At 50.7% G+C, this 27116-nt stretch overlaps 2 protein-coding genes across 2 annotated transcripts in view; one reads left to right on the forward strand and one right to left on the reverse strand.

The window, feature by feature from the left end:
• Positions 1-6794: 6794 nt before the first annotated feature.
• Positions 6795-11106, forward strand: NKIRAS2 (NFKB inhibitor interacting Ras like 2). Its single transcript, XM_038754167.1, has 3 exons — positions 6795-7104; positions 10184-10425; positions 10509-11106. The coding sequence occupies exons 1-3, from the start codon at positions 7011-7013 to the stop codon at positions 10746-10748; spliced, it is 576 nt and encodes a 191-aa protein (XP_038610095.1). The 5' UTR covers positions 6795-7010; the 3' UTR covers positions 10749-11106.
• A 119-nt stretch (positions 11107-11225) lies between these two features.
• The window catches only part of ZNF385C (zinc finger protein 385C), a 42768-nt gene continuing 26877 nt past the window's right edge, over positions 11226-27116 (reverse strand). The window contains exons 2-8 of the mRNA XM_038754065.1: positions 26967-27109; positions 14885-14995; positions 13828-13984; positions 13274-13576; positions 12833-13026; positions 12571-12678; positions 11226-11829 (exon numbers count right to left, since the gene is read on the reverse strand). Coding sequence (XP_038609993.1) covers positions 11593-11829; positions 12571-12678; positions 12833-13026; positions 13274-13576; positions 13828-13984; positions 14885-14995; positions 26967-27109 — 1253 coding nt within the window. The 3' untranslated portion in view covers positions 11226-11592. The remainder of the gene's footprint in view (positions 11830-12570; positions 12679-12832; positions 13027-13273; positions 13577-13827; positions 13985-14884; positions 14996-26966; positions 27110-27116) is intronic.

Below are 27116 nucleotides of genomic sequence, written 5' to 3' on the forward strand. Positions count from 1 at the left end.
GGAGGTTACAAAGCGATCAGCTTGTCCCACAGGGGGCTCACAGTCTCCATCCCCATTTTACAGATGAGGGAACTGAGGCCCAGAGAAGTGAAGTGACTTCCCCAAGGTCACACAGCTGACAATTGGTGGAGCCGGGATTTGAACCCATGACCTCTGACTCCAAAGCCCGGGATTTGAACCCCAGACCTCCGACTCCACGCTCTTTCCACTGAGCCACGCTGCTTCCTTACTATGTGCAGAGCACTGTACTAAGCGCCGGGGAGGATACAAGGTGATCAGGTGGTCCCACGGGGGGGCTCACAGTCTTCATCCCCATTTTACAGATGAGGGAACTGAGGCCCAGGGAAGTTAAGTGACTTGCCCAAAGTCACACAGCTAAGTGGCAGAGTCGGGATTAGAACCCATGACCTCTGACTCCCAAGCCCGGGCTCTTCCCGCTGAGCCACACCGCTTAGCGCTTACTGCGTGCAGAGCACTGTACTAAGCGCTTGGGAAGTTCAAGTCGGCAACATATAGAGACGGTCCCTACCCAACAACGGGCTCGCAGTCTAGAAGGGGTTGTGATCGGAAGAATGATAACAACGATGGTATTTGGTAATAATAATAATAGATGGCATTTATTGAGCGCTGACTATGTGCAAAGCACTGTTCTAAGCACTGGGGAGGTGCCAAGGCGATCTGGAATCTCCCGGTCTTCATCCCCATTTTCCAGATGAGGCCACTGAGGCACAGAGAAGTGAAGTGACTTGCTCAAAGTCGGCGGACAGTCGGCGGAGCCGGGACTTGAACCCATGACCTCTGACTCCAACGCCCGCGCTCTTTCCAGCGCCCACTATGTGCCAGGCGCTCTTCTAAGCGCTGGGGTACCTGTGTGACTTTGGGCAAGCCACTTCTCTGGGCCTCAGTTCCCTCATCTGGAAAATGGGGATGAAGAATGTAAGCCCCACGTGGGACAACCTGGTCACCTGGTATAATAATGACGGCATTTGTTAAGCGCTTATTACGTGCCAAGCACTGTTCTAAGCGCTGAATCTCCCCCCAGCGCTTAGAAAAGTGCTTCGTACATAGTAAGCGCTTAACAAATACCATCATTATTAGAACAGTGCCTTGCACATAGTAAGCGCTTAACAAATGCCATTATTATTTTATAATAATAATAATAATAATTATTATTATTATTATTATTACAAGATAATCAGGTTGCCCCACTTGGGGCTCACAGTCTTCACCACCATTTTACAGTTGAGGGAACTGAGGCCCAGAGAAGTGAAGTGACTTGCCCAAAGTCATACAGCTGATAAAGTGGTGGAACTGTGATTAGAACCCAGGACCTCTGACTCCCAAGGCCGGGCTCTTTCCAGTAGGCCACGTTGTAAATGAGGTGGGGGGCGGTGATCCCCGGGGGGCAGAGGGTAGGAAGACCCTCTTTTATTCCCCACTGTCCTGCCCCCAACAATTTGGGGGCTGTGCGAGCGCTGTAGTAAGCGCTCGGGAGAGTACATTGTAACAATAAACAGACACATTCCCTGCCCACAACGAGTTTACAGTCTAGAGAATGCTGATCATCCAGCAGTTCCCTCATCTGTAAAATGGGGATGAAGACTGGGAGCCCCACGTGCGACAACCTGATCACCTTGTAACCTCCCCAGCGCTTAGAACAGTGCTTTGCACATAGTAAGCGCTTAACAAATACCATTATTATTATTATTATTATCATCCAGCGACTCAGAGAAGGAGCATCTCTGACCCCAGCCAGCACAGCCCCGGACCCCAGCCGACACCCAAGTCCCCGAACCCTATCTATCAATCAGTCAATCAATCGTATTTATTGAGCGCTTACTGTGTGCAGAGCACTGGACTAAGCGCTTGGGAAGTACAAATTGGCAACATATAGAGACGGTCCCTACCCAACAGTGGGCTCACAGTCGAGAAGGGGGAGACAGAGAACAAAACCAAACATATTAACAAAAAATAAATAGAATAGATATCATCATCATCAATCGTATTTATTGAGCGCTTACTGTGTGCAGAGCACTGGACTAAGCGCTTGGGAAGTACAAATCGGCAACATATAGAGACAGTCCCTACCCAACAGTGGGCTCACAGTCTAGAAGGGGGAGACAGAGAACAAAACCGAACATATTAACAAAATAAAATAAATAGAATAGATATGTACAAATAGAGTAATAAATATGTACAATCCAAAAGTTCTGTAAGTTCAGCTCGGCTAGTCCGCATGGGACGGAGGTGGGGTGAACACGAAGAAATCAGTCTATCTCAATCCATTGGTTAATTGTATCTATTGGGCGCCTATTGAGCGCACAGTCATCATCATCATCAATCGCATTTATTGAGCGCTTACTATGTGCAGAGCACTGCACTAAGCGCTTGGGAAGTACAAATCGGCAACATATAGAGACAGTCCCTACCCAACAGTGGGCTCACAGTCTAGAAGGGGGAGACAGAGAACAAAACCAAACATACTAACAAAATAAAATAAATAGAATAGATATGTACAAATAAAATAGAGTAATAAATACGTACAATCCAAAAGTTCTGCAAGTTCAGCTCGGCTAGTCCGCATGGGACGGAGGTGGGGTGAACACAAAGAAATCAGTCTATCTCAATCCATTGGTTAATTGTATCTATTGGGCGCCTATTGAGCGCACAGTCATCATCATCATCAATCGCATTTATTGAGCGCTTACTATGTGCAGAGCACTGCACTAAGCGCTTGGGAAGTACAAATCGGCAACATATAGAGACAGTCCCTACCCAACAGTGGGCTCACAGTCTAGAAGGGGGAGACAGAGAACAAAACCGAACATATTAACAAAATAAAATAAATAGAATAGATATGTACAAGTAAAATAAAATAGAGTAATAAATATGTACAATCCAAAAGTTCTGTAATTTCAGCTCGGCTAGTCCGCATGGGACGGAGGTGGGGTGAACACGAAGAAATCAATCTATCTCAATCCATTGGTTAATTGTATCTATTGGGCGCCTACTGAGTGCACAGTCATCATCATCATCATCATCTATCGTATTTATTGAGCGCTTACTATGTGCAGAGCACTGCACTAAGCGCTTGGGAAGTACAAATTGGCAACATATAGAGACAGTCCCTACCCAACAGTGGGCTCACAGTCTAGAAGGGGGAGACAGAGAACAAAACCAAACATACTAGCAAAATAAAATAAATAGAATAGATAGGTACAAGTAAAATAAATAAATAAATAGAGTAATAAATACGTCCTGTACTGAGCGCTTGGGAGAGACATCAGAATAAGAAAGAATACACTCACTGTGGCCGGGGAATGGGCCTGCTTATCGTTATATTGTGCCCTCCCAAGTGCTCTGCACACAGTCAGCGCTCAATAAATACTATTGACTGACCGACTGGAAGACATACGTTCCCGGGAGAGGTGATTACCAACTCTGTGGTTTTGTGCTCGCCCAAGCGTTTAGTCCAGTGCTCCTCACACAGCATGGCTCAGTGGCAAGACCCCGGGCTTGGGAGTCAGAGGTCGTGGGTTCTAATCCCGCTCTGCCACTTGTCAGCCGTGGGACTTTGGCCAAGTCACATCTTTGTGCCTCATCTGTAAAATGATGATGATGACGATGGCATTTGTTCAGCGCTTACTATGTGCAAAGCACTGTTCGAAGCACTGGGGAGGTTACAAGGTGATTAGGTTGTCCCACATGGGGCTCACAGTCCTCACCCCCATTTTACAGATGAGGTGACTGAGGCCCAGAGAAGTTAAGTGACTTGCCCAAAGTCACACAGCTGACAGTTGGCGGAGCCAGGATTTGAACCCGTGACCTCTGACTCCAAAGCCCGGGCTCTTTCCACTGAGCCACCCTGCTTCTCTGGGAGCCCCCGCCCAGGAGTCCTTTTAAAAAAAGAGATTCAATCAATCAATCATATTTATTGAGTGCTTACTGTGTGCAGAGCACTGGACTAAGCGCTTGGGAAGGACAAGTTGGCAACATAGAGAGACGGTCCCTACCAACAGTGGGCTCACAGTCTAGAAGGGGGAGACAGACAGAGAACAAAACCAAACATATTAACAAAATAGTCCTGGGAGCCCCCCCACCCAAATGGGGATGAGGACTCTATTTATTTTATTTGTACATATTCTATTTATTTTATTTTGTTAATTTGTTTTGTTCTCTGTCTCCCCCTTCTAGACTGTGAGCCCACTGGGTTTTTTTAACGGTATTTATTAAGCGCTTACTATGTGCAAAGCACTGTTCTAAGCACTGGGGGAATACAAGGTCATCAGGTTGTCCCACGTGGGGCTCACAGTCTTAACCCCCCCATTGTACAGATGAGGAAATTGAGGCCCAGAGAAGTGAAGTGACGTGCCCCAAGTCACCCAGCTGACAACTGGCGGAGTCGGGATTTGAACCCCTGACCTCTGACTCCAAACCCCGGGCTCTTTCCACTGAGCCGCGCTGCTTCTCAGCACTGTTGGGTGGGGACCGCCTCTCTATGTTGCCAACTTGGGCTTCCCAAGCGCTTAGTCCAGTGCTCTGCACACAGGGAGCGCTCAATAAATACGAATGAAGGAATGACTGAAAAGACTGCGAGCCCCACGTGGGCCAACCTGGTTAGCTTGTATCTTCCCCCGGCGCTTGGAACAGTGCTTGGCACATAGTAAGCGCTTAACAAGTGCCATCGGTATTATTATCAGGAACTGATCCCGTCTGATTTTGGTCTAGCGTATGACCTCCCCACATTTTCCCGGTGTGGGACTTCAACCTGTACAAGGAGAACCAACGTGTGGCTTAGAACAAAGAGCGCGGGCTTGGGAGTCAGAGGACCTGGGTTCTAACCCCAGCTCTGCCAATTGCTTGCTGTGTGACCTTGGACAAATCATTTAACTTTTGACATTTAACTTTTGACATTTAACAAGTCATTTGGAGGCCTTCCCAGACTGGAGGCCTTCCCAGACTGAGCCCCTTCCTTCCTCTCCCCCTCGTCCCCCTCTCCATCCCCCCCATCTTACCCCCTTCCCTTCCCCACAGCACCTGTATATATGTTTGTACATATTTATTACTCTATTTATTTATTTATTTTATTTGTACATATCTATTCTATTTATTTTATTTTGTTAGTATGTTTGGTTTTGTTCTCTGTCTCCCCCTTTTAGACTGTGAGCCCACTGTTGGGTAGGGACTGTCTCTATATGTTGCCAATTTGTACTTCCCAAGCGCTTAGTACAGTGCTCTGCACATAGTAAGTGCTCAATAAATACGACTGATGATGATGATTTAACTTCTCTGTGCCTCAGTTCTCCTGTTCCCCCCTTCTACTTCGAATGCGACCCTACGCGGGACAGGGACCATACCCAACTAATTAGCTTGTATCTACCCCAGTGTTTAGAACATAGTAACCGTTTAACAAATGTCCCCTCCTTCCATCTCCCCCGCCTTACCTCCTTCCCTTCCCCACAGCACCTGTATATATGTATATATGTTTGTACGGATTTATTACTCTATTTATTTATTTTACTTGTACATATTTATTCTATTTATTTTATTTTGCTAATATGTTTTGTTCTCTGTCTCCCCCTTCTAGACTGTGAGCCCGCTGTTGGGTAGGGGCCGTCTCTCTATGTTGCCAACTTGGACTTCCCAAGCCCTTAGTCCAGTGCTCTGCACACGGTAAGTGCTCAATAAATACGGGTTGACTGAATGAATGACCAGGCACTCAGCCATCTTACCTCCTTCCCTTCCCCACAGCACCTGTATATATGTATATATGTTTGTACATATTTATTACTCTGTTTATTTATGTATTTTACTTGTACATATCTATTCTATTTATTTTATTTTGTTAGTATATTTGGTTTTGTTCTCTGTCTCCCCCTTCTAGACTGTGAACCCGCTGTTGGGTAGGGACCGCCTCTCTGTGTTGCCAACTTGGGCTTCCCGAGCGCTTAGTCCAGTGCTCGGCACACGGTAAGCGCTCAATAACTACAATTGATTGATTGGTACGTAGTAACCGTTTAACAAATGTCCCCTCCTTCCTCTCCCCCTTCTCCCCCGCCTTACCTCCTTCCCTTCCCCACAGCACCTGCATATATGTATATATGTTGCCAACTTGTACTTCCCAAGCGCTTAGTCCGGTGCTCTGCACACAGTAAGCGCTCAATACGATTGATTGATTGATATGTTTGTACATATTTATTACTCTTTATTTATTTATTTTACTTGTACATATTTATTCTATTTATTTTCTTTTGTTAATATGTTTTGTTGTCTGTCTCCCCCTTCTAGACTGTGAGCCCACTGTTGGATAGGGACTGTCTCTATATGTTGCCAACTTGGACTTCCCCAGCGCTTAGTCCAGTGCTCCGCACACGGTAAGCGCTCAATCAATACGATTGACCGAATGAATGACCAGCCTCTCAGCCATCTTACCTCCTTCCCTTCCCCACAGCACCTGTATATATGTCTGTACATATTTATCACTCTATTTTATGTGTCCATATTTATTCTATTTATTTTATTTTGTGAATCTGGTTTTGGTGTCTGTCTCCCCCTTCTAGCCTGTGAGCCCACTGTTGGGTAGGGACCGTCTCTAGATGTTGCCAACTTGGACTTCCCCAGCGCTTAGTGCAGTGCCCCGCACACGGTAAGCGCTCAATAAATACGATTGATTGATTGATTGATTGATGGTTTCCTAGAGTTGGGGAGGTGGGAGGGGAGGGGGAAGTTGGTCCAGGCTGGGAAATAAGGCGGAGTCGGGCCTTGTGGGCCGGGCCCGGGAGAGGAAGCGGTGGTGGCGGCGGTTGGGCTCCGGATTTGGTCGGTGAGCCCCCTCCTCCCCCTCCCCCCGGAGCCCTGGGGGTCTTTGCAGCAGCCCCCTCCCCACCCCCGCGACCCCAACCCGGCTCCGGTTGGCTTGGACGCCCCCCTTTCCCCCCGGATCTGGGAGTGGGCTAGACTCCCCCTCCCTTCGTCCGTCATTCCAAGTGTCCGGCAGGGCCGGGGCCTGCATGGGGAAGAACTGCAAGGTGGTCGTCTGCGGCCAGGCAGCCGTGGGCAAGACCTCCATCCTGGAACAGCTGCTCTACGGGAACCACGTGGTTGGTGAGTACCAAACCCCCCCAAGCTGGTCAACTTAACATTAATAATAATAATAATAATACTGATAGACCGTGAGCCCACCCTTGGGTAGGGACCGCCTCTATATGTTGCCCCCCAAGCTGGTCAACTTAACATTAATAATAATAATACTGATAGACTGTGAGCCCACCCTTGGGTAGGGACCGCCCCTATATGTTGCCACCTTGGACTTCCCAAGCGCTTAGTCCGGTGCTCTGCACACAGTCAGCGCGCAGTCATCATCAATCGTATTTATTGAGCGCTTACTGTGTGCAGAGCACTGGACTGAGCGCTTGGGAAGGCCAAATTGGCAACATGCAGAGACAGTCCCTACCCAACAGTGGGCTCCCATCATCATCAATCGTATTTATTGAGCGCTTACTGTGTGCAGAGCACTGGACTGAGCGCTTGGGAAGTACAAATTGGCAACATAGAGAGACAGTCCCTACCCAACAGTGGGCTCACAGTCTAGAAGGGGGAGACAGAACAAAACCAAACGTATTAACAAAATAAAATCAATAGAATCGACATGTACAAGTAAAATAAATAGAGTAATAAATATGTACAAACATATATACATATATACAGGTGCTGTGGGGAAGGGAAGGAGGTAAGATGGGGAGATGGGGACGAGGGGGAGAGGAATATTACTCTATTTATTTGTTTATCTTATACATATCTATTCTATTTATTTTATTTTGTTAGTATGTTTGGTTCTGTTCTCTGTCTCCCCCTTTTAGACTGTGAGCCCACTGTTGGGTAGGGACTGTCTCTATAGGTTGCCAATTTGTACTTCCCAAGCGCTTAGTACAGTGCTCTGCACATAGTAAGCGCTCAATAAATACGATTGATGATTGATGATGAGGAAGGAAGGGGCTCAGTCTGGGAAGGCCTCCTGGAGGAGGTGAGCTCTCAGTAGGGCCTTGAAGGGAGGAAGAGAGCTAGCTTGGCGGATGGGCAGAGGGAGGGCATTCCAGGCCCGGGGGAGGACGTGGGCCGGGGGTCGATGGCGGGACAGGCGAGAGCGAGGTACGGTGAGGAGATCAGCGGTGGAGGAGCGGAAGGTGCGGGCTGGGCTGGAGAAGAAGAGAAGGGAGGTGAGGTAGGAGGGGGCGAGGGGATGGACAGCCTTGAAGCCCAGGGTGAGGAGTTTCTGCCTGATGTGCAGATTGATTCGTAGCCACTGGAGATTTTTGAGGAGGGGAGTGATATGCCCAGAGTGTTTCTGGACAAAGATAATCCGGGCAGCAGCATGAAGTATGGATTGAAGTGGGGAGAGACACGAGGATGGGAGATCAGAGAGAAGCTCTGGGGGGAATACAAGGCGACCAGGTTGTCCCACTTGGGGTTCACGGCCTTCACCCCCACTCTCCAGATGAGGTCACTGAGGCCCAGAGAAGTGAAGCAGTGCTTTGCACATAGGAAGCGCTGAATAAATGCCATTATTATTATTATTATAAGCGCTTAGTACAATGCTCTGCACACAGTAAGCGCTCAATAAATACGATTGATTGATTGATTGATTGAAGTGACTTGCCCGAAGTCACCCAGCTGACAAGTGTGTTATCAATCAATCGTATTGAGCGCTTACTGTGTGCAGAGCCCTGTACCCCGCGCTTGGGAAGTACAAGTTGGCAACATAGAGAGACGGTCCCTACCCAACAGCCCCATTTGACAGATGAGGACCAGAGAAGTGAAGTGATTTGCCCAAGGTCACCCAGCTGACAAGAGGCGGAGCCGGGATTGGAACCCATGACCTCTGACTCCAAAGCCCGGGCTCTTTCCACTGAGCCATGCTGCTTCTAATTACAGGTCACTCAGGCCCAGAGAAGTGAAGTGACTTGCCCGAAGTCACACAGCTGACAAGTGCATGACAAGTGTGTTATCAATCGTATTTACTGAGCACTTACTGTGTGCAGAGCACTGTACTAAGCGCTTGGGAGTACAAGTTGGCAACATATAGAGGCGGTCCCTACCCAACTAGCTCACAGTCCAGAAGGGGGAAGAGAATGTGTTAGAGAAGCCCCATAAGATCAATCAATAATAATAATAATAATGACATTTATTACGTGCTTACTATGTGCAAAGCACTGTTCTAAGCACTGTGGATCAATCAGCAGTATTTTGGAAGAGTATAGTAAAGTTCTCCTCCCAGGTTGGCACCTGGAGAGCTTCCAGGACTCTAGCGGTCTCAGCAACAGGAGGGAGAGTCAAACAGAGGCCCGTCTGTAAAATCAATCAATTGATCAGTCAGCAGTATTTTGGAAAAGTATAGTAAAGCTCTCCTCCCAGGTTGGCATCTGGAGAGTTTCCAGGTCTCTACCCGTCTCAGCAACGGGAGGGAGAGTCAAGCAGGGGCCCCTCTGTAAAATCAATTAATCAATCAGTGGATCAATCAACAATATTTCAGAAGAGTACGATAAAGTTCTCTTCCCAGGATGGCACCTGGAAAGTGTCCAGGACTCTACCGGTCTCAGCTACGGGAGGGAGGGTGTCCCCTGAGCCCGTTGTTGGGTAGGGACCATCTCTATATGTTGCCAACTTGTACTTCCCAAGCGCTTGGTACAGTGCTCTGCACACAGTAAGCGCTCAATAAATACGATTGAATGAATGAAGCAGCATGGCTCGGTGGAAATAGCACGGGCTTTGGAGTCAAATCCCGGCTCCGCCAACTGTCAGCTGTGTGACTTTGGGGAAGTCACTTCACTTCTCTGGGCCTCAGTTACCTCATCTGTAAAGTGGGGATTGAGACTGTGAGCCCCACGTGGGACAACCTGATCACCTTGTAACCTCCCCAGCACTTAGAACAGTGCTTTGCACATAGTAAGCGCTTAATAAATGCCATTATTATTAAGTGGTGGAGCAGGAATTAGAACCCAGGACCCCTGGCTCCCAAGCCCAGGCTCTTTCCACTGAGCCTCGCTGCTTCTCTGCTTCTCTTGGGGTACGCAAGTTGCACGGCGTACCCCATCCCTCCCATCCCAGGGCGTCTTCACCCCCCACTGTCTCCCCGGCTGGGGCTTCCCCTTCCACAGCTCCCACCACCCCTTTTCCCACCCCTCAGGGTCGGAGATGATGGAGACGCAGGAGGACATCTACGTGGGGTCGATCGAGACGGAGCGGGGCGTGCGGGAGCAAGTGCGGTTCTACGACACGCGGGGGCTGCGGGAGGGCACCGACCTCCCCCGCCACTGCTTCTCCTGCACCGACGGCTTCGTGCTGGTCTACAGCACCGACAGCCGCGAGTCCTTCCAGCGCGTCGAGATGCTCAAGAGGGAGATCGACAGGGCCAAGGACAAGAAGGAGGTACGGGGAATTGGGGGTGGCGGCGCCCCTGGGGAGTGGGACCTGCTATATATTCACCTCCACCCCGCCCCACCTCCCGGCAGGTGACCATCGTGGTGCTGGGGAACAAGTGTGACCTGCAGGAACAGCGGCGGGTGGACCCGGACGCGGCCCAGCAGTGGGCCAAGACGGAGAAAGTGAAGCTGTGGGAGGTGTCCGTGAGCGACCGGCGCAGCCTCCTGGAGCCCTTCGTCTACCTGGTCAGCAAGATGACCCAGCCGCAGAGCAAGTCCGCCTTCCCGCTCAGCCGCAAGAACAAGGGCAGCGGCTCCACGGACGCCTGAGCCCCGGCCCGGACCCCGCCGTCACCGGCTCCGGAGGGCCAGGGAGGACTGAAGGGGCCGAGGTGGGGGGAAAAGAGAGGTGGACTCCCAGACGGTGAGGTCGTGGTTGCCCCTGCCGCATCCTGGGGTGGCCGGCCTCGGTCTTCCCCCGCCACTGCCCCAACTCTTTTTCCTTAAGTTCTTTATCAGCCCCAGGGTATTTGTAGCAAAATGGAGGGTGCACAAGCGCCACGGCCCCCCGCCGTGGCATTGAAACGCCTCCCTCCATCTCTCGTGCCTAGCCGGGACCCTCACCCTTTGGGCCCTGACACTCTGCTCTGAGGGGTTTTTGTTATGGGGGAGTTTGCTATAAAGAGGTTATGCTACATCCCGTTGTCAGCTGGTCATGGCGTAGCAACTGGAGACAGGTGGAAGAGCCCTGCCTCTCCCCACCCCGCCCCTCCCCTCATGGCCCAGGCAGGAAGGCAGGGGCCGGTGTGGGGGACATCAGACTTTAGATTTTATTTTGCGGAATTAGACACAGCAGAGCTGTGAGATTGACATTGTGCCCATGAAGACCCACACCCCCCCCAACCGTGCCACGGGGCAGGTACTAGCCATGTCCCAGGGACCACCCTGGCTCTGGAGCTGGGAAACAGGTTTGCCATGGAGGGCATAATTCAATCACTCGCCACCCCCCACTGCCCTGTTGTTCCAGTTTTGACTCAGGGCAGGGGAGGCAAACGCTGCCTCCGGTCAGAATGACTTGGGAGACACACACACTCACACGCACGCCAGAGACCCCCCTTTACCCTCGTCCCTGGCTATGAGAGGGACCCCTGCTCTCTGCCCAAGGGGAAGGGGGTCAGTAGGGGGTAAAGACCAGTGTCCCCGGGCTGGTGCGGCCAACAGCCACGGCGGGACGGAACAGGGCCGGTGCCAACAGTGAGCCTGGGAAGATGGAGGCCGTAGGGGCAGAGCTGAGCGTCAGGGGTCCCGGCAGCCCACAGAGAGCTGGGGTGGTGGCCAGTGCAGGCAGGGGGCCGGGCACGAAGCGTGAGGCCAGGGCCTTGGTCAGCTGCTTCTGCAGGGCCAGCTTAGACTGCGGGGAAGAGACACGTAGAGACACAGAGAGATGGGAGGCATCTGAGAGAGGGCCCGGCTCCCCCCACCTCTCCTGAGCAGGTGGGAGAGCTGAGGTAGGGGTGAGCCAGTTCTTCCCCCATCCCCTTCAACCCCCATGTTAGACTGCGGGGAAGAGACACGTAGAGACACAGAGAGATGGGAGGCATCTGAGAGAGGGCCTGGGACCCCAAGAGTAAGCTAGCTCCCCCCACCTCTCCTGAGCAGGTGGGAGAGCTGAGGTAGGGGTGAGCCAGTTCTTCCCCCATCCCCTTCAACCCCCATGTTAGACTGCGGGGAAGAGACACGTAGAGACACAGAGAGATGGGAGGCATCTGAGAGAGGGCCTGGGACCCCAAGAGTAAGCTAGCTCCCCCCACCTCTCCTGAGCAGGTGGGAGAGCTGAGGTAGGGGTGAGCCAGTTCTTCCCCCATCCCCTTCAACCCCCATGTTAGACTGCGGGGAAGAGACGCGTAGAGACACAGAGAGATGGGAGGCATCTGAGAGAGGGCCTGGGACCCCAAGAGTAAGCTAGCTCCCCCCACCTCTCCTGAGCAGGTGGGAGAGCTGAGGTAGGGGTGAGCCGGTTCTTCCCCCAGCCCCTTCAACCCCCATGTTTCAGCCCCAGGAGCAGTGTATGTGCGGTAGGGGGGTCCTCCACGCTTCCCACCTTGTCCCACACCTCCCCATGACCATCTCAGACAGGCCCCGAGGCTGTTACCTGGAGGCCGGAGGTCGGGGGCTCTCGCTGAAGCCGGCCGTAGGGGCTGAATGTGGCTCTGGGGGGCTCCCCCACCAGGTGGTCTCGATGCCTCCGGCTGCTCATGTGCTGGAGCAGGGATGGGGGGAAGCGGGGCTTCGGGTGAGAAAGGTCAGAACCAGGGGCCACCCACCTCCACCCCGTCAGGAAGCAGAGTACCTTGACCCGTGTTCACGTCTCTCCCGTCCCCACCTTCCCCCTGCCCCCCCTGGCTGACGGGCACCTGCTGGAGCTGCGTTTCCAAGTTGACGTGGACTTGGCAAACAGGGCAGTGGAAGGCCTTGGCCTTGACTCTGACCCTAACCAGGCCGTGAGTGCTGCCCGTGCTCCCGCCTGGCTTGGCCTGGGGCAGCGGCTTCCCGCGGCCGCGGCGAGGGGGACCGTGTTGACCCTCTGCCATCCACCGGTGCTTGGCCCCTGGGTGGGGGAGAGGAAAAGGGGGCCAGGGAGCACACCCCATCAAGGGGCGGGGTTTCGGGGATCCACGGGAGAGGCAAAATCATCGTAACAAACCCCCTGCCTCTTCAAGCCCTGGGGAGACCCAAAGTCCTCTGACTGAGCAGAAAGAGGGAGAGGGGGAGGTCGAGATCTCCCGGACTTTGGGGGCACTTTGAGGCGGGGGGGCAGATGGCAAGGGGGTAAGAGGGGCAAGGGTGAAGCTGACCTGTGGTGTGTGCTCGGAGCTGCGAGGCAGAGTTGACTGTCACCTTGCACGTGGGGCAGTAGAGCTGCGCCCGGACCCCCTCGGCCTCCTGCTTGCTGGCCAGGGCGGGCGCCACGCCGGCCCCCACTGGCACTCCAGTGGCCTCTGGCCCCGACCCCAGTGAGGAGGCAGAGGAGGAGGCGTCATCGGAACGGAAAGTGGACAGCGGGGAGCCCAGGGGTGCACAAGTGGCCAGGGTGGGTGCTGGGACTACAGGCAGCGGGGCTACGGGGCACGGGGCCCCTGCAGGGGCAGGAGACGGAGCTGGGGAGACACAAGGCAGACCCCTCACAAGGCTGGGCCAGTATCCCTTCCGAGGAGAGGGGTGGGAAGCGGAGGAGAAGGAGACGCGGCCTGGTCCCATTTCTCTCCCACTCCCTCCATGGGTAGAGAAGTCCCTTCTGTCGTCTGACTGCCATCCCTCCTGTTGCCGCTCCCGGGAATCCTGCCCACGATGGAGCTAGGCATCCCGGACGGTGCCTCCTCCCCCGCCCCCGCTGCCAGCCTGGCCTTACCCTGGTCCCCAGGGGGTACCGCAGCAGGCGGGGCGGTGGGCTGGCCTCGGTCTGACCGCCGGGTGGGGACCGGTGCCTTCTGCTTCTTCCTGGCAGCTTCGACGGCCTTGAGCTTGCGGGCGTGTTTGTGGCCCTTGTAATGGGCCTCAGCCTGGTTCTGGGCAGGGGAAGCAGGGTCAGGGCCATCGCAAGAGGGAAGCAACCAGACTGATCCCAACACCCGCAAACACACAGACACACCCCAGTCAGGCACTCACGCAACCGCACACGTTTTCAAAGTCCAATGCACACGGTCACCCATGTGGCCATACGAGGCACACAGTTACATACTGGCACACCCAGACGCGAGACAGTCACGTATGCACCAGCGCCGTGGGCCGTGCTGTTGGGGAGGGCGTCCCACTTCCTAATTTCCCTGGGCCCGGGGCGACAAGAGTCAACAGCACCGACCCGAACCTGACACGGTGATCCTGGCATCCAGGGCAGCCCCTGGCCCGGAGACTTGGACGGTCCAGCTGCTTAGCGGGGTGGGAGGGGTGACCCCCGCAACTCCCACCCCAGCTCATGGAGGAGGACTGCTGGCCAGCTCACCTAATGACCCCCCCTGCCCCAACCATGAGACAGCAAGGTCATCCCACCCTGCATCAGGCCTCGAAGAAACTACCCAGCCTTCACCCTACTAGGAAATGCTGCCTAGGGTCTCACTAGAATCCCTCCTGCTACACTGTGAGAGGGGCCTGGTTCCCCTGAGCCGAGGACTACGGAGAGAACCCTGGAGTGAGATTAGGGAGCTGGTTTCAGAGATGATGGGGAAGGTGGAATCAGAAAAACTATGAATTCCTGGTCGAGGGGTGAAGGCGGTGGCTGCAAACTCAAACTGGAACTTTAAAGTGAGCAGAACACCGGGTACTGCCCCGGGGAGACGGGCAGTACATCTCCCTCCTGGCTCCAGTCCTTTGTGTCTCTTTCCAGTCTCTGCCTCTGCATCTCTTCCCTCCTAGCCTATCCCCCACCCCACTACTGACCCCCCACCCCAGGTCCCCACAGCTATGCTCACCGCCGAGTTGAACTGCAGGTGGCAGATATTACAGGAGATGAAAAGCTTCTTCTTCAGGGGGGAAGGGGCCCCGAAGGTGTGGCTGATCACGGCTTTCTGGACCGGGTCCATCTGTAGAGAGAGCCAACCTCCCCCCCAGTCACCGAGCAAGAGGGGGAGGGGATGGGTGCGGGCGGCCAGGGGCCCCTCTCTTTTCCACCCCCATCTGTGAAACCGCTTGAGGGGGCGTGGGGCAAGGAGGGGCTGTGGGAAAGGACAGTGGCTTGGGCACCCAGTGTCACATGCAGTCACGCTTCCATAGGGTCTCACACACACTCCCAGACACAGTGTCACACACACAGACATCCCTTCGGGATCACAAACACACACACTCCTATGCAGTGATTCACCCACATCCTCAGTGTCTCACAGACACCCATCCAGGGTCAGTCCCAGACCCCACGTCCACAGTATTAAACAGACACTCACGTCCACGGTGTCACGAACACAGACACCCACCCAGGGTAACAATCACAGATCCACACACTCAGTGTCAGACACCCAAACGCACAACCACAACCAGGCATATACACCCTAAGTCAGATTCAATCAGAAGCCCACTTTCAGAGAGATTTAGACACCCAAAGTCACACCCACACACAGAGAGAATCAAACTTACAGATGCTTAATTCTGGGCCCATCTTCTTCCTTCCCTAAGTGCCCTCCTCCCACCTCATATTTCCCCTGCCTCCTCTTGCTCTGCCTTCTCACTTGTTTCTCAAGAGATCTCCCACCTGCTCTTTAATTCTTTCTCCTCCACCTGCGCCTCTGACCTCTTCCCCTCCGCTCTTAAAAACGTTTGCTTCTGCCTTCCGCCTATCCCTTATTGCTGTCTTAAACTCTCACTCTCAGACAGTTCCTTTTCCTCAGCCTTCAAACATGCTCAGGATTCCCCACGTCAAAAAATTATGGCATTTAAGCACTTAGAAGACGTCAAGCACTGTATCAAGTGCTGGGGTAGATACAAGATAATCAGAATGGATACAGTCCCTGTCCCACATGGAGCTCACAGTCTAAGCAGGAAGGAAAATGGGTTTTGAATCCTTTTCAGTTGAGGAAACTGAGGCAGAGAAAAGTTATAAGGTGCCCAATATCACACGACAGGCAATTGTCTTCCTGCCTAGTTCTAATCCTGGGTAGGATTAGAATCCAGGTCCTCTGACTCCCAGGCTGGTGCTCTTTCCACTAGGCCATGGTGCTTCTCAAATAGCTTTTTGTGGCCTCCAACATCCCTCTGGGAATTTCTCATTCACCTGCTCTTGTTTCCGCACAGACTTCTTAGAAGAATCGCCTTCACCTGTTGACTTCATGTCCTCTCCTCCAACTTTCTTCTAGCCCCCTTGGGGCAGGGACCGTGTCCAATAATTGTGTTGTAATAATAATTGAGTACAGTGCTCTGCGCATAGTAAGCGCTCAGTAAATACCAGTGATTAATCACTCAGTCAAGGGAAGCTGTATGGCCTAGTGAAAAGAGCCCGGGCCTGTCAGCGGACCTGGGCTCTAATCCCGGCTTTGCAACTTGTCTGCTGTGGGACCTTGGGCAAGTCATCTGTAAAATGGAGACTAAATCCTGGTCCCATCAGTTTAGACTATGAGCCTTATGTGGGACAGAGTCTGTGTTAATAATAATGTTGGTATTTGTTAAGCGCTTACTGTGTGCCAAGCACTGTTCTAAGCACTGGGGTAGATACAAGGTAATCAGGTTGTCCCACGAGGGGCTCACAGTCTTCATCCCCATTTTACAAATGAGGTAACTGAGGCCCAGAGAAGTTAAGCGACTTGCCCAAGGTCACCCAGCTGACAAGTGGCGGAGCCGGGATTAGAGCCCATGACCTCTGACTCCCAAGCCCGTGCTCTTTCCACTGAGCCACGCTCAGTGTTCAATCGGATTATCTCGTAACTACCTTAGTGTTCAGTAGAATGCTTAACAAATACCATTTAAAAAAACCCTGTGGTATTTATTGAGCACCATTATTACACTCTCTTCACGATCCTGAGTCCTCACTCCCCAAGGTCACCAATGGCCTCCTTTTGGCCAATTCCCTGGGCACTATTCTGTTCTCGTCCTCCTTGGCCCTGTAGACTGTAGCTCACTGTGCATAGCGAATGTATCTGTAAAATTCTTATATTGTACTCTCTCAAGGACTTAGTAAAGTGTTCTGCACACAGTAAGCGCTCAATAAATACGACTTCAGCCACCTCGGACAGGGTAAATCATTCCTTCTTCCCTGAAGCACTTTCAGATCTCAGTCTGACCAACAATGACCTCATCTCACCTCACCCGCATGATTCCTAACTCTGGGTCTTGTTTGCTGACAACTTTTCCACATCACTTTTCCTAACTGTGGTTGTTTCCCTCTTCTTCTGACTTTATAGTCTCTCAAACCCATGGCACTTATGTACATATCTTTAAATTATATATAGTTTTTTTTGATGGCATTTATTAAGCGCTTACTATGTGCAAAGCACTGTTCTAAGCGCTGGGGAGGTTACAAGGTGATCGGGTTGTCCCACGGGGGGCTCACAGTCTCAATCCCCATTTTACAGATGAGGGAACTGAGGCACAGAGAAGGGAAGCGACTTGCCCAAAGTCAGCTGACAAGTGGGGGAGCCGGGATTTGAACCCATGACCTCTGATTCCAAAGCCCGGGCTCTTTCCATTGAGCCACGCTGCTTCCCATGTAGTTAATGTCTGTCTCTCCCTCTAGACTGTAAGTTCATTGTGAGCAGAAAATGATGATCCCTGATGACCTCTGTGATGACCCCTGACGATGATTTCACTTGTTGGCATGTTGACCTCAGTCAATCAATTGTATTTATTGACTTACTATGTGCAGGGCACTGTACTAAGCACTCGGGAAAGTACGGTATAATAGGCATATTCCCTGCATACTAGCAGCTTACAGTCTAGAGGGAAGAGAGGAGAGTAGAGGACCTAGAGAAGAACCGTAGAGGACACCCACCACAAGAGGATGAGAGACAGAGGACGAGAAGGAGCCGGCGAACAAAATGAAGGAGTGAGCAGAACGGTAACAGGAGAAACAAGGTCACTGATGACACTAGAGAGAACTGACACGGTGGAGTGAAGGACCGAAAGCCATACCATGAGATTGAATAATGGGAGAAAGCTCCCTGGGACTACACCGATGGATAACCTGATCACCTTGTAACCTCCCCAGCACTTAGAACAGTGCCTTGCACATAGTAAGCACTTAATAAATGCCATTATTATCATTATTATTATTACTGATGTATCCTGGTCCTTCATTTTCAGTGATGTATAGTCGTCCTTCAAATTTGGGAAGCAATGTGGCCTAGTGGAAAGAGCACAGGCCTGTGAGTCCCGAATCCCAGCTCCGCACTTGTCTGTTGTGTCATCTTGAGCAAGTCACTTCACTTCTCTGTGCCCCAGTTTACATTGACATTTATAAATGACATTGACATTTATAAATGACATTGACATTTACAAATGACATTTACAAATATCCCCCATTTTAAAGCTTAGAGGCCTCTCTTGACTTTAAACTTATTGGGGGCAGGGAAGGTGTCTGTTTATTGTTATATTGTACTCTCCCAAGCGCTTAGCACAGTGCTCTGCACATAGTAAGAGCTCAATAAATGTGATTGAATGAATGTGAGACGGACTGACTCCAACCTGATTATCTTGTCTCTACCCAAGTGCAGTGCCTGGCTCATATTAGGTGCTTAACAAATACCATGGGGAAAAAAAAGACACCACTGACGGTGAGTTCACCTATGAATAAGGATGGGGCTTAATAGGGCAATGTAGGAGTCACAGTTCTGGCCAAATTGTGCACACAAAAAGGTTGTCTCTTTCTGGGTCATTGTAAATGGCGCCATTTTCTCTTTCGCTTCCTTTTCTCTCTTTTCATCCTAAGCTTTTGCTCCGACAGAGTTGTAATAATAATAATAATAATGATGGCATTTATTAAGCGCTTACTATGTGCAAAGCATTGTTCTAAGCGCTGGGGAGGTTACAAGGTGATCAGGTTGTCCCACAGGGGGCTCACAGTCTTAATCCCCATTTTACAGATGAGGTAACTGAGGAGTTAAGTGACTTGCCCAAAGTCACACAGCTGACAATTGGCAGAGCCGGGATTTGAACCCATGAACTCTGACTCCAAAGCCCGTGCTCTTTCCACTGAGCCATGCTGCTTCGCTCCCTTCTTGATGGCAAGGTACCTTTCATTCTCATCTACTCATCTGGCTTCAACTACCACCTCTAAACGGATGACTCCCATATCTATCACTCAAACCTTGATCTGCATCACCACATGCCTCCAAGACATTCTTGGATGTCCTTTTTGCACCTTAAACTCCACATGACAAAAACCAAATTCCCCATCTTTCCCCTTAAAACAGCAACCCCAACACGGCTTACCTATCTCATTCAACAACACCGCCATCCTCTCAGAGGGCCACAACCACAGTGTCCTCCGCAACGTTTCACTATCATTTAATTCTCACATCTAATCCACTGTCAAATCCTCCCGGATTTTCCTACACAATGTTGCCCGGCTAGGCCCCTTCCTCTCCACCCAAACTGCCACCACCCTGGTACAGCGTGGCCTAGTTGATGGAGCACAGGTGTGGGGTTCTAATCCTGGCTCCGTCACTTGTCTGCGGTGTGCCATTGGGCAAGTTGCTGCACTTCTCTGTGCCTCAGTTGCCCCATCTGTAAGATAAAGACTGTGAGCCCCATGTGGGACAGGGATTATGTCCAACCTAATTAGGTTGTATCTACCCCAGAGTTTAGAACAGTTTTTGACACATAGAAAGTGCTAAACAGATACAATTACTATTCTTCTTCTTATTATTATTATAAGCTCTCGTCTTGTCACAGCCAGACTAGCTCATCAGCCTCCTCCCCGGTCTCTCAGCCTCTGGACTCTCTCCCCTTCTATCTATACTCCACGCTGGCATATGGATCATCATCCTTAATGATTGCTCGACTTGCATCTTTCCTCTCCTCAAACCTCCACTGGTTCCCTGAGCCTTTTTGCAGCAAACACAGACTCCTGGAACCACCTCACCTCTTTGCTTCCTTCTTCCTTGACTCTCCAATTTGCTGACTTTGCTCCTCCCAAGATAACCATCTAACTTTGACTCACTCTCACCTCCCTCCCCTTGCTAAGACTTGGAACTGCCCCCCTTCCCCTCCCCAGATTCAAAACCCTTCTAAAATCCCACCTCCTCCAACAAGCTCTCTTTGATTCATTTCCCAGCCCCCGGGCCATATCATTCAGCTATTGTCAGCTGCGTGACTTTGGGCAAGTCACTTAACTTCTCTGTGCCTCAGTTACCTCATCTGTAAAGTGGGGATGAAGACTGTGAGCCCCCCGTGGGACAACCTGATCACCTTGTAACCTCCCCAGCGCTTAGAACAGTGCTTTGCACACAGTAAGCGCTTAATAAATGCCATCATTATTATTAGTAGTAGTATTCCTTCGGTCAAGTCCAGTGTTTATGAACTTATTTACACCTTCCTGAGCATATGTATATATGTTCGTACATATTTATTACTCTATTTATTTATTTATTTATTTTACTTGTACATATCTATTCTATTTATTTTATTTTGTTAGTATGTTTGGTTTTGTCTCCCCCTTTTAGACTGTGAGCCCACTGTTGGGTAGGGACTGTCTCTATATGTTACCAATTTGTACTTCCCAAGTGCTTAGTACAGTGCTCTGCACACAGTAAGCACTCAATAAATATGATTGATGATGATGATATGCCTGCTCAATTTATTTTTGACCTCTCTAGTTGTAAAGACTATGTTTCCTCTGTTAGAATGTAAGCTCTCTGTGGCCTTTCCTTAATAAAGTTTTTTTATGGTATTTGTTAATCAATCAATCAATCAATCGTATTTATTGAGCGCTTACTATGTGCAGAGCACTGTACTAAGCGCTTGGGAAGTACTTGTTAAGTGCTTATTATGTGTCAGGCACTGAACGAACTGCTGGGGAAGACAGAAGCTAATCAGATTGGGCAAGATCTATGTCCCACGTGGGGCTCACAGTCTCCGCCACTCATCAGCTGTGTGACTTTGGGCAAGTCACTTAACTTCTCTGTGCCTCAGTTCCCTCATCTGTAAAATGGGGATTAAGACTGTGAGCCCCCCGTGGGACAACCTAATCAACTTGTATCCCCCCAGCGCTTAGAACAGTGCTTTGCACATAGTAAGCCCTTAACAAGTACCATCACTATTTGATAGATGAGGTAACTGAGGAACAGAGAAGTGAAATGACTTGCCCAAGTTCTCACAATGACAAGTGGCAGAGCCAGGATTAGAACCCAGGTCCTTCTGATTCCCAGGCCGGTGCTCTATCCAATAAGCCACACTGCTTCTCCAAGAGTCTTTGTACTTTCTAAGGTATTTCCTAAAAGCCTGATGAAGGTGACTCCCCCAAGTAGGTGTTCAATAAGTACTACTGCTAGTACTACTGCATCTCACTGCCCCACATTGGTGCTCAATAAATACTGCTGACAGTATTACTGCCCCTCCTCTTGCCTTTCAGAAACCTCCACTCTGCTTCGCAAGCTCCTCCTCTCCTTCCCATCCCCTAACTGTAGCGGCCCCTCAAGGTTCAGTTCTTGGTCCCTTTCTATTTTCCATCTACGCTCAGTCCCTTGGAGAACTCCTTCTCTCTGATCTTCCATCCTTGTGTCTCTCCCCACTTCAATCCATACTTCATGCCGCTGCCCGGATTGTCTTTGTCCAGAAACGCTCTGGGCATATTACTCCCCTCCTCAAAAATCTCCGGTGGCTACCAATCAATCTGCGCATCAGGCAGAAACTCCTCACCCTGGGCTTCAAGGCTGTCCATCCCTCGCCCCCTCCTACCTCACCTCCTTCTCTCCTTCTCCAGCCCACCCCGCACCCTCCGCTCCTCTGCTGCTAATCTCCTCACCGTACCTCGTTCTCGCCTGTCCCACCATCGACCCCCGGCCCACGTCCTCCCCCGGGCCTGGAATGGCCTCCCTCTGCCCATCTTCCAAGCTGGCTCTCTTCCTCCCTTCAAGGCCCTACTGAGAGCTCACCTCCTCCAGGAGGCCTTCCCACACTGAGCCCCTTCCTTCCCCTCCCCCTCTCCATCCCCCCATCTTACCTCCTTCCTTTCCCCACAGCACCTGTATATATGTATATATGTTTGTACTTATTTATTACTCTATTTATTTTACCTGTACATATCTATTCTATTTATTTTATTTTGTTAGTATGTTTGGTTTTGTTCTCTGTCTCCCCCTTTTTAGACTGTGAGCCCACTGTTGGGTAGGGACTGTCTCTATATGTTGCCAACTTGTACTTCCCAAGCACTTAGTACAGTGCTCTGCACACAGTAAGCGCTCAATAAATACGATTGATTGATTGATTGATTGATTCGCTCCCACGGCTTCAACTGTCATCTCAATGCAGATGATGCCCAAATCTATAGCTCCTCCCCTGTTCTCTCTCCCTTCCTCCAGGCTCGCATCTCCTCCTGCCTTCAGGATGTCTCTACTTGCATGTCCTCCCGCCACCCCAAACTCAACATGTCCAAGACGGAGCTCCTCATCTTCCCTCCCAAACCCTGTCCTCTCCCAAACTTTCCCATCAATGTGGACGGCACACCATCCTTCCCGTCTCACAAGCCCGCAACCTTGGTGTCGTCCTTGACTCTGCTCCCTCATTCACCCCACATAGTAATAATAATGATGATGGCATTTATTAAGCGCTTACTATGTGCAAAGCACTGTTCTAAGCGCTGGGGAGGTTACAAGGTGATCAGGTTGTCTCACGGGGGGCTCACGGTCTTAACCCCCATTTTACAGATGAGGTGACTGAGGCACAGAGAAGTTAAGTGACTTGCCCAAAGTCACACAGCTGACAGCTGGCGGAGCCAGGATTTGAACCCATGACCTCTGGCTCCAAAGCCTGTGCTCTTTCTATTGAGCCATGCTGCTTCTCTGACATTTCCAATCTGTCACCAAATCCTGCCAGGCTCACCTTCACAACATTGCCAAGATCAGCCCTTTCCTCTTCATCATTCATTCATTCATTCAATTGTATTTATTGAGCACTTACTGTGTGCAGAGCACTGGACTAAGCGCTTGGGAAGTCCAAGTTGGCAACATATAGAGACGGTCCCTACCCAACAGTGGGCTCACAGTCTAGAAGGGGGAGACAGACAATAAAACATGTGGACAGGTGTCAAGTCATCAGAATAAACAGAAGTAATACTAGATGAACATCACTAACAAAATAAATAGAATAGTAAATATATACAAGTAAAATAAACAGAGTAATAAATTCATCCATTCAATTGTATTTATTGAGCGCTTACTCCATCCGTGTCACCTCGACTAGCTCCCTTTCCTCTTCCCCCCATCTCCCCACCTCACGGCACTTATGTATATATCTATAATTCTATTTATATTGATGCCTGTTTACTTGTTTTGATGTCTGCTCCCCCGCTCTAGACTGTAAGCCCATTGTGGGCAGGATTGTCTCTCAACTGCTGCATTGTACTTTCCAAGCGCTCAGTACAGTGCTCTGCACACAGTAATCGCTCAATAAATGAACAGATGATGGGCAAATGATGAGAGGCAGTATGGCATAGTGGAGAGAGCACGCGCCTGGGAGTCAGAAGGTCAAGGGTTCTAATCCTGGCTCTGCCACTTGTCGGCTGTGTGACCTTGGGCTCGTCACTTCACTTCTCTGGGCTTCAGTTAGCTCATCTGTCAAACGGGATTGAGACCAGGAGCCCCATGTGGGGCAGGGACTGTGTCCAATCTGATCTGCTTGTATCCACCCGTGTTTAGTACAGTGCCTGGCACACAGGCACTTAACAAATACCATTATTATTAGTATTAATCATATATAATATTAATATAAAATTATATATTGTATAATATATTATATATAATAATATTGTTAATACTAATGATGGTGATGAATACGATTGAATGAATGAACGAATGTCCCGACGGCCCTTCAAACTCAACAAGTCCAAAACTGAACTTCTCATCTGCTTTCTACACCCACTCCTTCTCCTAACTTTCCCTTTTCTGTCAAAGCTACCACCAACCTCCCTCCCCCAGAAACCCACGGCCTTGGTGCCACTCTCAACTCCTTGTTTTTTGCCTCCATGTTCAGTCTGGCATTAGACAAATCAATCAATCATATTGATTGAGAGTTTATTGTGTGCTGAGCACTGTACTAAGCACTAGATCCTGCTGGTTTTTCCTCCATGACATTCTCCGGATCCACTCCTCTTTTCCCCGCAATGGTCACCACTCTAGCCAGAGTTGTTGTCATTTTCTGGCTGGTTTCTGTTCCTGCCTCCCTGCCTCTAGCCTCTCCCTCTCACACCGTGTTGCTCACTCCTGCTCAAATTGCCTTCCTGAAACACCATTCAGCTCACCTTTCTCTACTCCTCAAACATCTCCAGTGGCCCCATTTAAGCACTTAGTACAGTGCTAAGCGCTTAGGACAGTGCTAAATATGATTGAATGATTCTCCTTCCACATCCAACAAATTCCTCACTCCTGGTTTCCAGGCGACCCATCATTTCTGTCTCGCCATATCTTTTCACTTCCTTCCTCCACTACCTAGCTTTGTTCATTCGATCGGATTTATTGAGCATTTACTGTGTGCAGAGCACTGTACTTCTCTTCACTCCTCCCATGCTGAACTCTTAGCTATGCCTCAGCTTACATTCTCTCCCCCCGACAAGCCCTCGAATCAAGTCCTTCCCTGCCCGGAACTTTCTCCCCAACATCAGATCCCCCAGAACACATTTTTTGCCATCTTCAAAATATCTTGAAATCCCTCCAAGGGGCCTTTCTCAGGACAGTCAACCCTTTTAGCCACTCTCTCACCTGGGTCTGTTTTTATTTCTACTACGCTCTCTCCCCGAACCTTTGTGTATTCATCAAGTCTGACCCATTTTCCCCATTAGACTGCAAGCTTGTTGAGGACAGGGATTGGTCTTCTACTTTTATTATATGGCCCCAGGACCCCCTCCAGTATAGTGCTCTGTCCACAGTAGACACTTGATAAGGCATCCTACACACTTACATACTTTTATATTTGATTAGTCACTCACTCATCTAGTGGAAACTGTGGCCTACTGGAAAGACCATGAGCCTAGGCCTGAGAGTCAGGGGGCCTGGGTTCTAATCCCAGCTCCACTCTTGCCTGCAGTGTGACCTCAGGCAAGCCACTTGACTTCTCTGGGCCTCAGTTTCTTCATCTGGACAATGGGAGATTCAATACCTGTTTTCCCTCCCCCTTAGGTATGAGCCCCATGTTGTGGACAAGGACTGTGCCCAATTTGACGATATTGTATACACTCCAGCACTTAGTACAGTGCTTGGCACTGTAAGCGCTTAAATACCAAATAATAATAATAAATAATTATCATATTTGTTAAGCATTTACTATGGGCCAGGCACTGTTCTAAGCACTGCGGTAGATACAAGATAAATGAGTTGGACACAGACCCTGACCCACAGTCTTAAGCTCCATTTTACAGACGAGGGAACTGAGGCACAGAGAAGTTAAGTGACTTGCCCAAGGTCACACAGCAGACACGTAGTGGAATCGGGATTAGAACCCATGCCCTTCTGACACCCAGGTTCCTGCTGTATCCACTACGCCATGCTGCTTCCTCTCTTCCAGTGGTAAAGTATTTGGCATCCGTCGTCCCCCACTAAAATGTACGCTCTTTGAGGAGACAGATTATGTCTTTCATCTCTGTTTTCAGTTTCCAATGCCTTAGCACACAGGAGGCACTCAATTAACACTACTGACTGATCACTGACTGCACAAAGCAGGTGCCCAGTACACTGCTCCCAAAAATGGGGATTGAGACCATGAGCCCCATGTTGGACAGAGACTGTATCCAACCCATTTACTTGGATCCTCCCCAGCGCTTAGTACAGTGCCTGGCACATAGTAAGCACTTAACAAATACCGCAATTATCATTATTAGGGGTCTTTGCTCAATGTGGAGAACCCAGATACCAACACAGCCCTGTGACCTCTGAGCCTCTGACTCTGTCTTCCTCTCTCCCTCCCTCCCTTTGTCTCTCACCTTCTCTTTCTTTCTCCTTCCCCATCTCTGCTTGTCTCTCTCCCAACCTGCCTCTGCATCTCTTTCTCAGCCTGCGACTCTGTCTCCCGCTCTCTTCCTACCTTCGTCTCTCACTGAGGCATCGTGATAGGCACTACTTGCCCAGAGTCACAGGGCAGGCAAGTGAAGCAGCGTGGCTCAGTGGAAAGCGCCTGGGCTTTGGAGTCAGAGGTCATGGGTTCGAATCCCCGCTCCACCACATGTCTGTTGTGTGACCTTGGGCAAGTCACTTAACTTCTCTGAGCCTCAGTTACCTCATCTGTAAAATGGGGATTAAGACTGTGAGCCCCACGTGGGACAACTTAAATCACCTTGTATCCCCCCCAGCGCTTAGAACAGTGCTTAGAGAAGCAGCGTGGCTCAGTGGAAAGAGCACGGGCTTTGGAGTCGGAGGTCATGGGTTCGAATCCAGCTCTGCCACGTCTGCTGTGTGACCTTGGGCAAGTCACTTAACTTCTCTGAGCCTCAGTTACCTCATCTGTAAAACGGGGATTAAGACTGTGAGCCCCACATGGGACTTGATCACCTTGTATCCCCCCCAGCGCTTAGAACAGTGCTCTGCACATAGTAAGCGCTTAACAAATGCCATCATTATTATTATTATTATTACTGACAGCACAGTGCACTACTGTCAGGAGGCTCGGCACATTCTGGGGAGAAAGAGGCTTTTGCTATCCACAATCACAGACAGTCACCCAGGGAGTCACACTCAAACACCACGGTCACATCTCCCCCAATACACACCCACCCATACGAGGCGGCGGGGTCGGGGGCCTGGGTCACGAGGTGCAGATGGGGGTGAGGAAATGGGACGGAGGCAGGCCCCAGGCAGACAGACAGACACACACCCACCGGTCCACCCTGGCCGAGGCCAACTGTGCCCACCTCGGCCCCCCACTGACCGTGTGGAAGTTGGGGAACAAGCCCAGGGCGCTGGCCCCGCTCAGGTGGAAGGTCAGAAAGTGCTTGAGGTCCAGCGGGGGCTGCAGGGGTCGGGTGGCCAGTGGCAGGGGGGCCAGCAGGGAGCTGGGGGCTCCAGCGGGGCCTGGGGG

The sequence above is a fragment of the Tachyglossus aculeatus genome, chromosome 11 (genome assembly GCF_015852505.1).
Source record: "Tachyglossus aculeatus isolate mTacAcu1 chromosome 11, mTacAcu1.pri, whole genome shotgun sequence".
NCBI lineage: Eukaryota > Metazoa > Chordata > Mammalia > Monotremata > Tachyglossidae > Tachyglossus > Tachyglossus aculeatus.

Excerpts from the sequence above, each read along its gene's own strand:
- NKIRAS2 (XM_038754167.1), top strand. The coding sequence starts at position 7,011 with ATGGGGAAGAACTGCAAGGTGGTCGTCTGCGGCCAGGCAGCCGTGGGC. Across the intron at positions 7,105-10,183 it reads CTACGGGAACCACGTGGTTG|GGTCGGAGATGATGGAGACG; the intron begins GTGAGTACCAAA and ends CCCACCCCTCAG. Across the intron at positions 10,426-10,508 it reads GGGCCAAGGACAAGAAGGAG|GTGACCATCGTGGTGCTGGG; the intron begins GTACGGGGAATT and ends ACCTCCCGGCAG.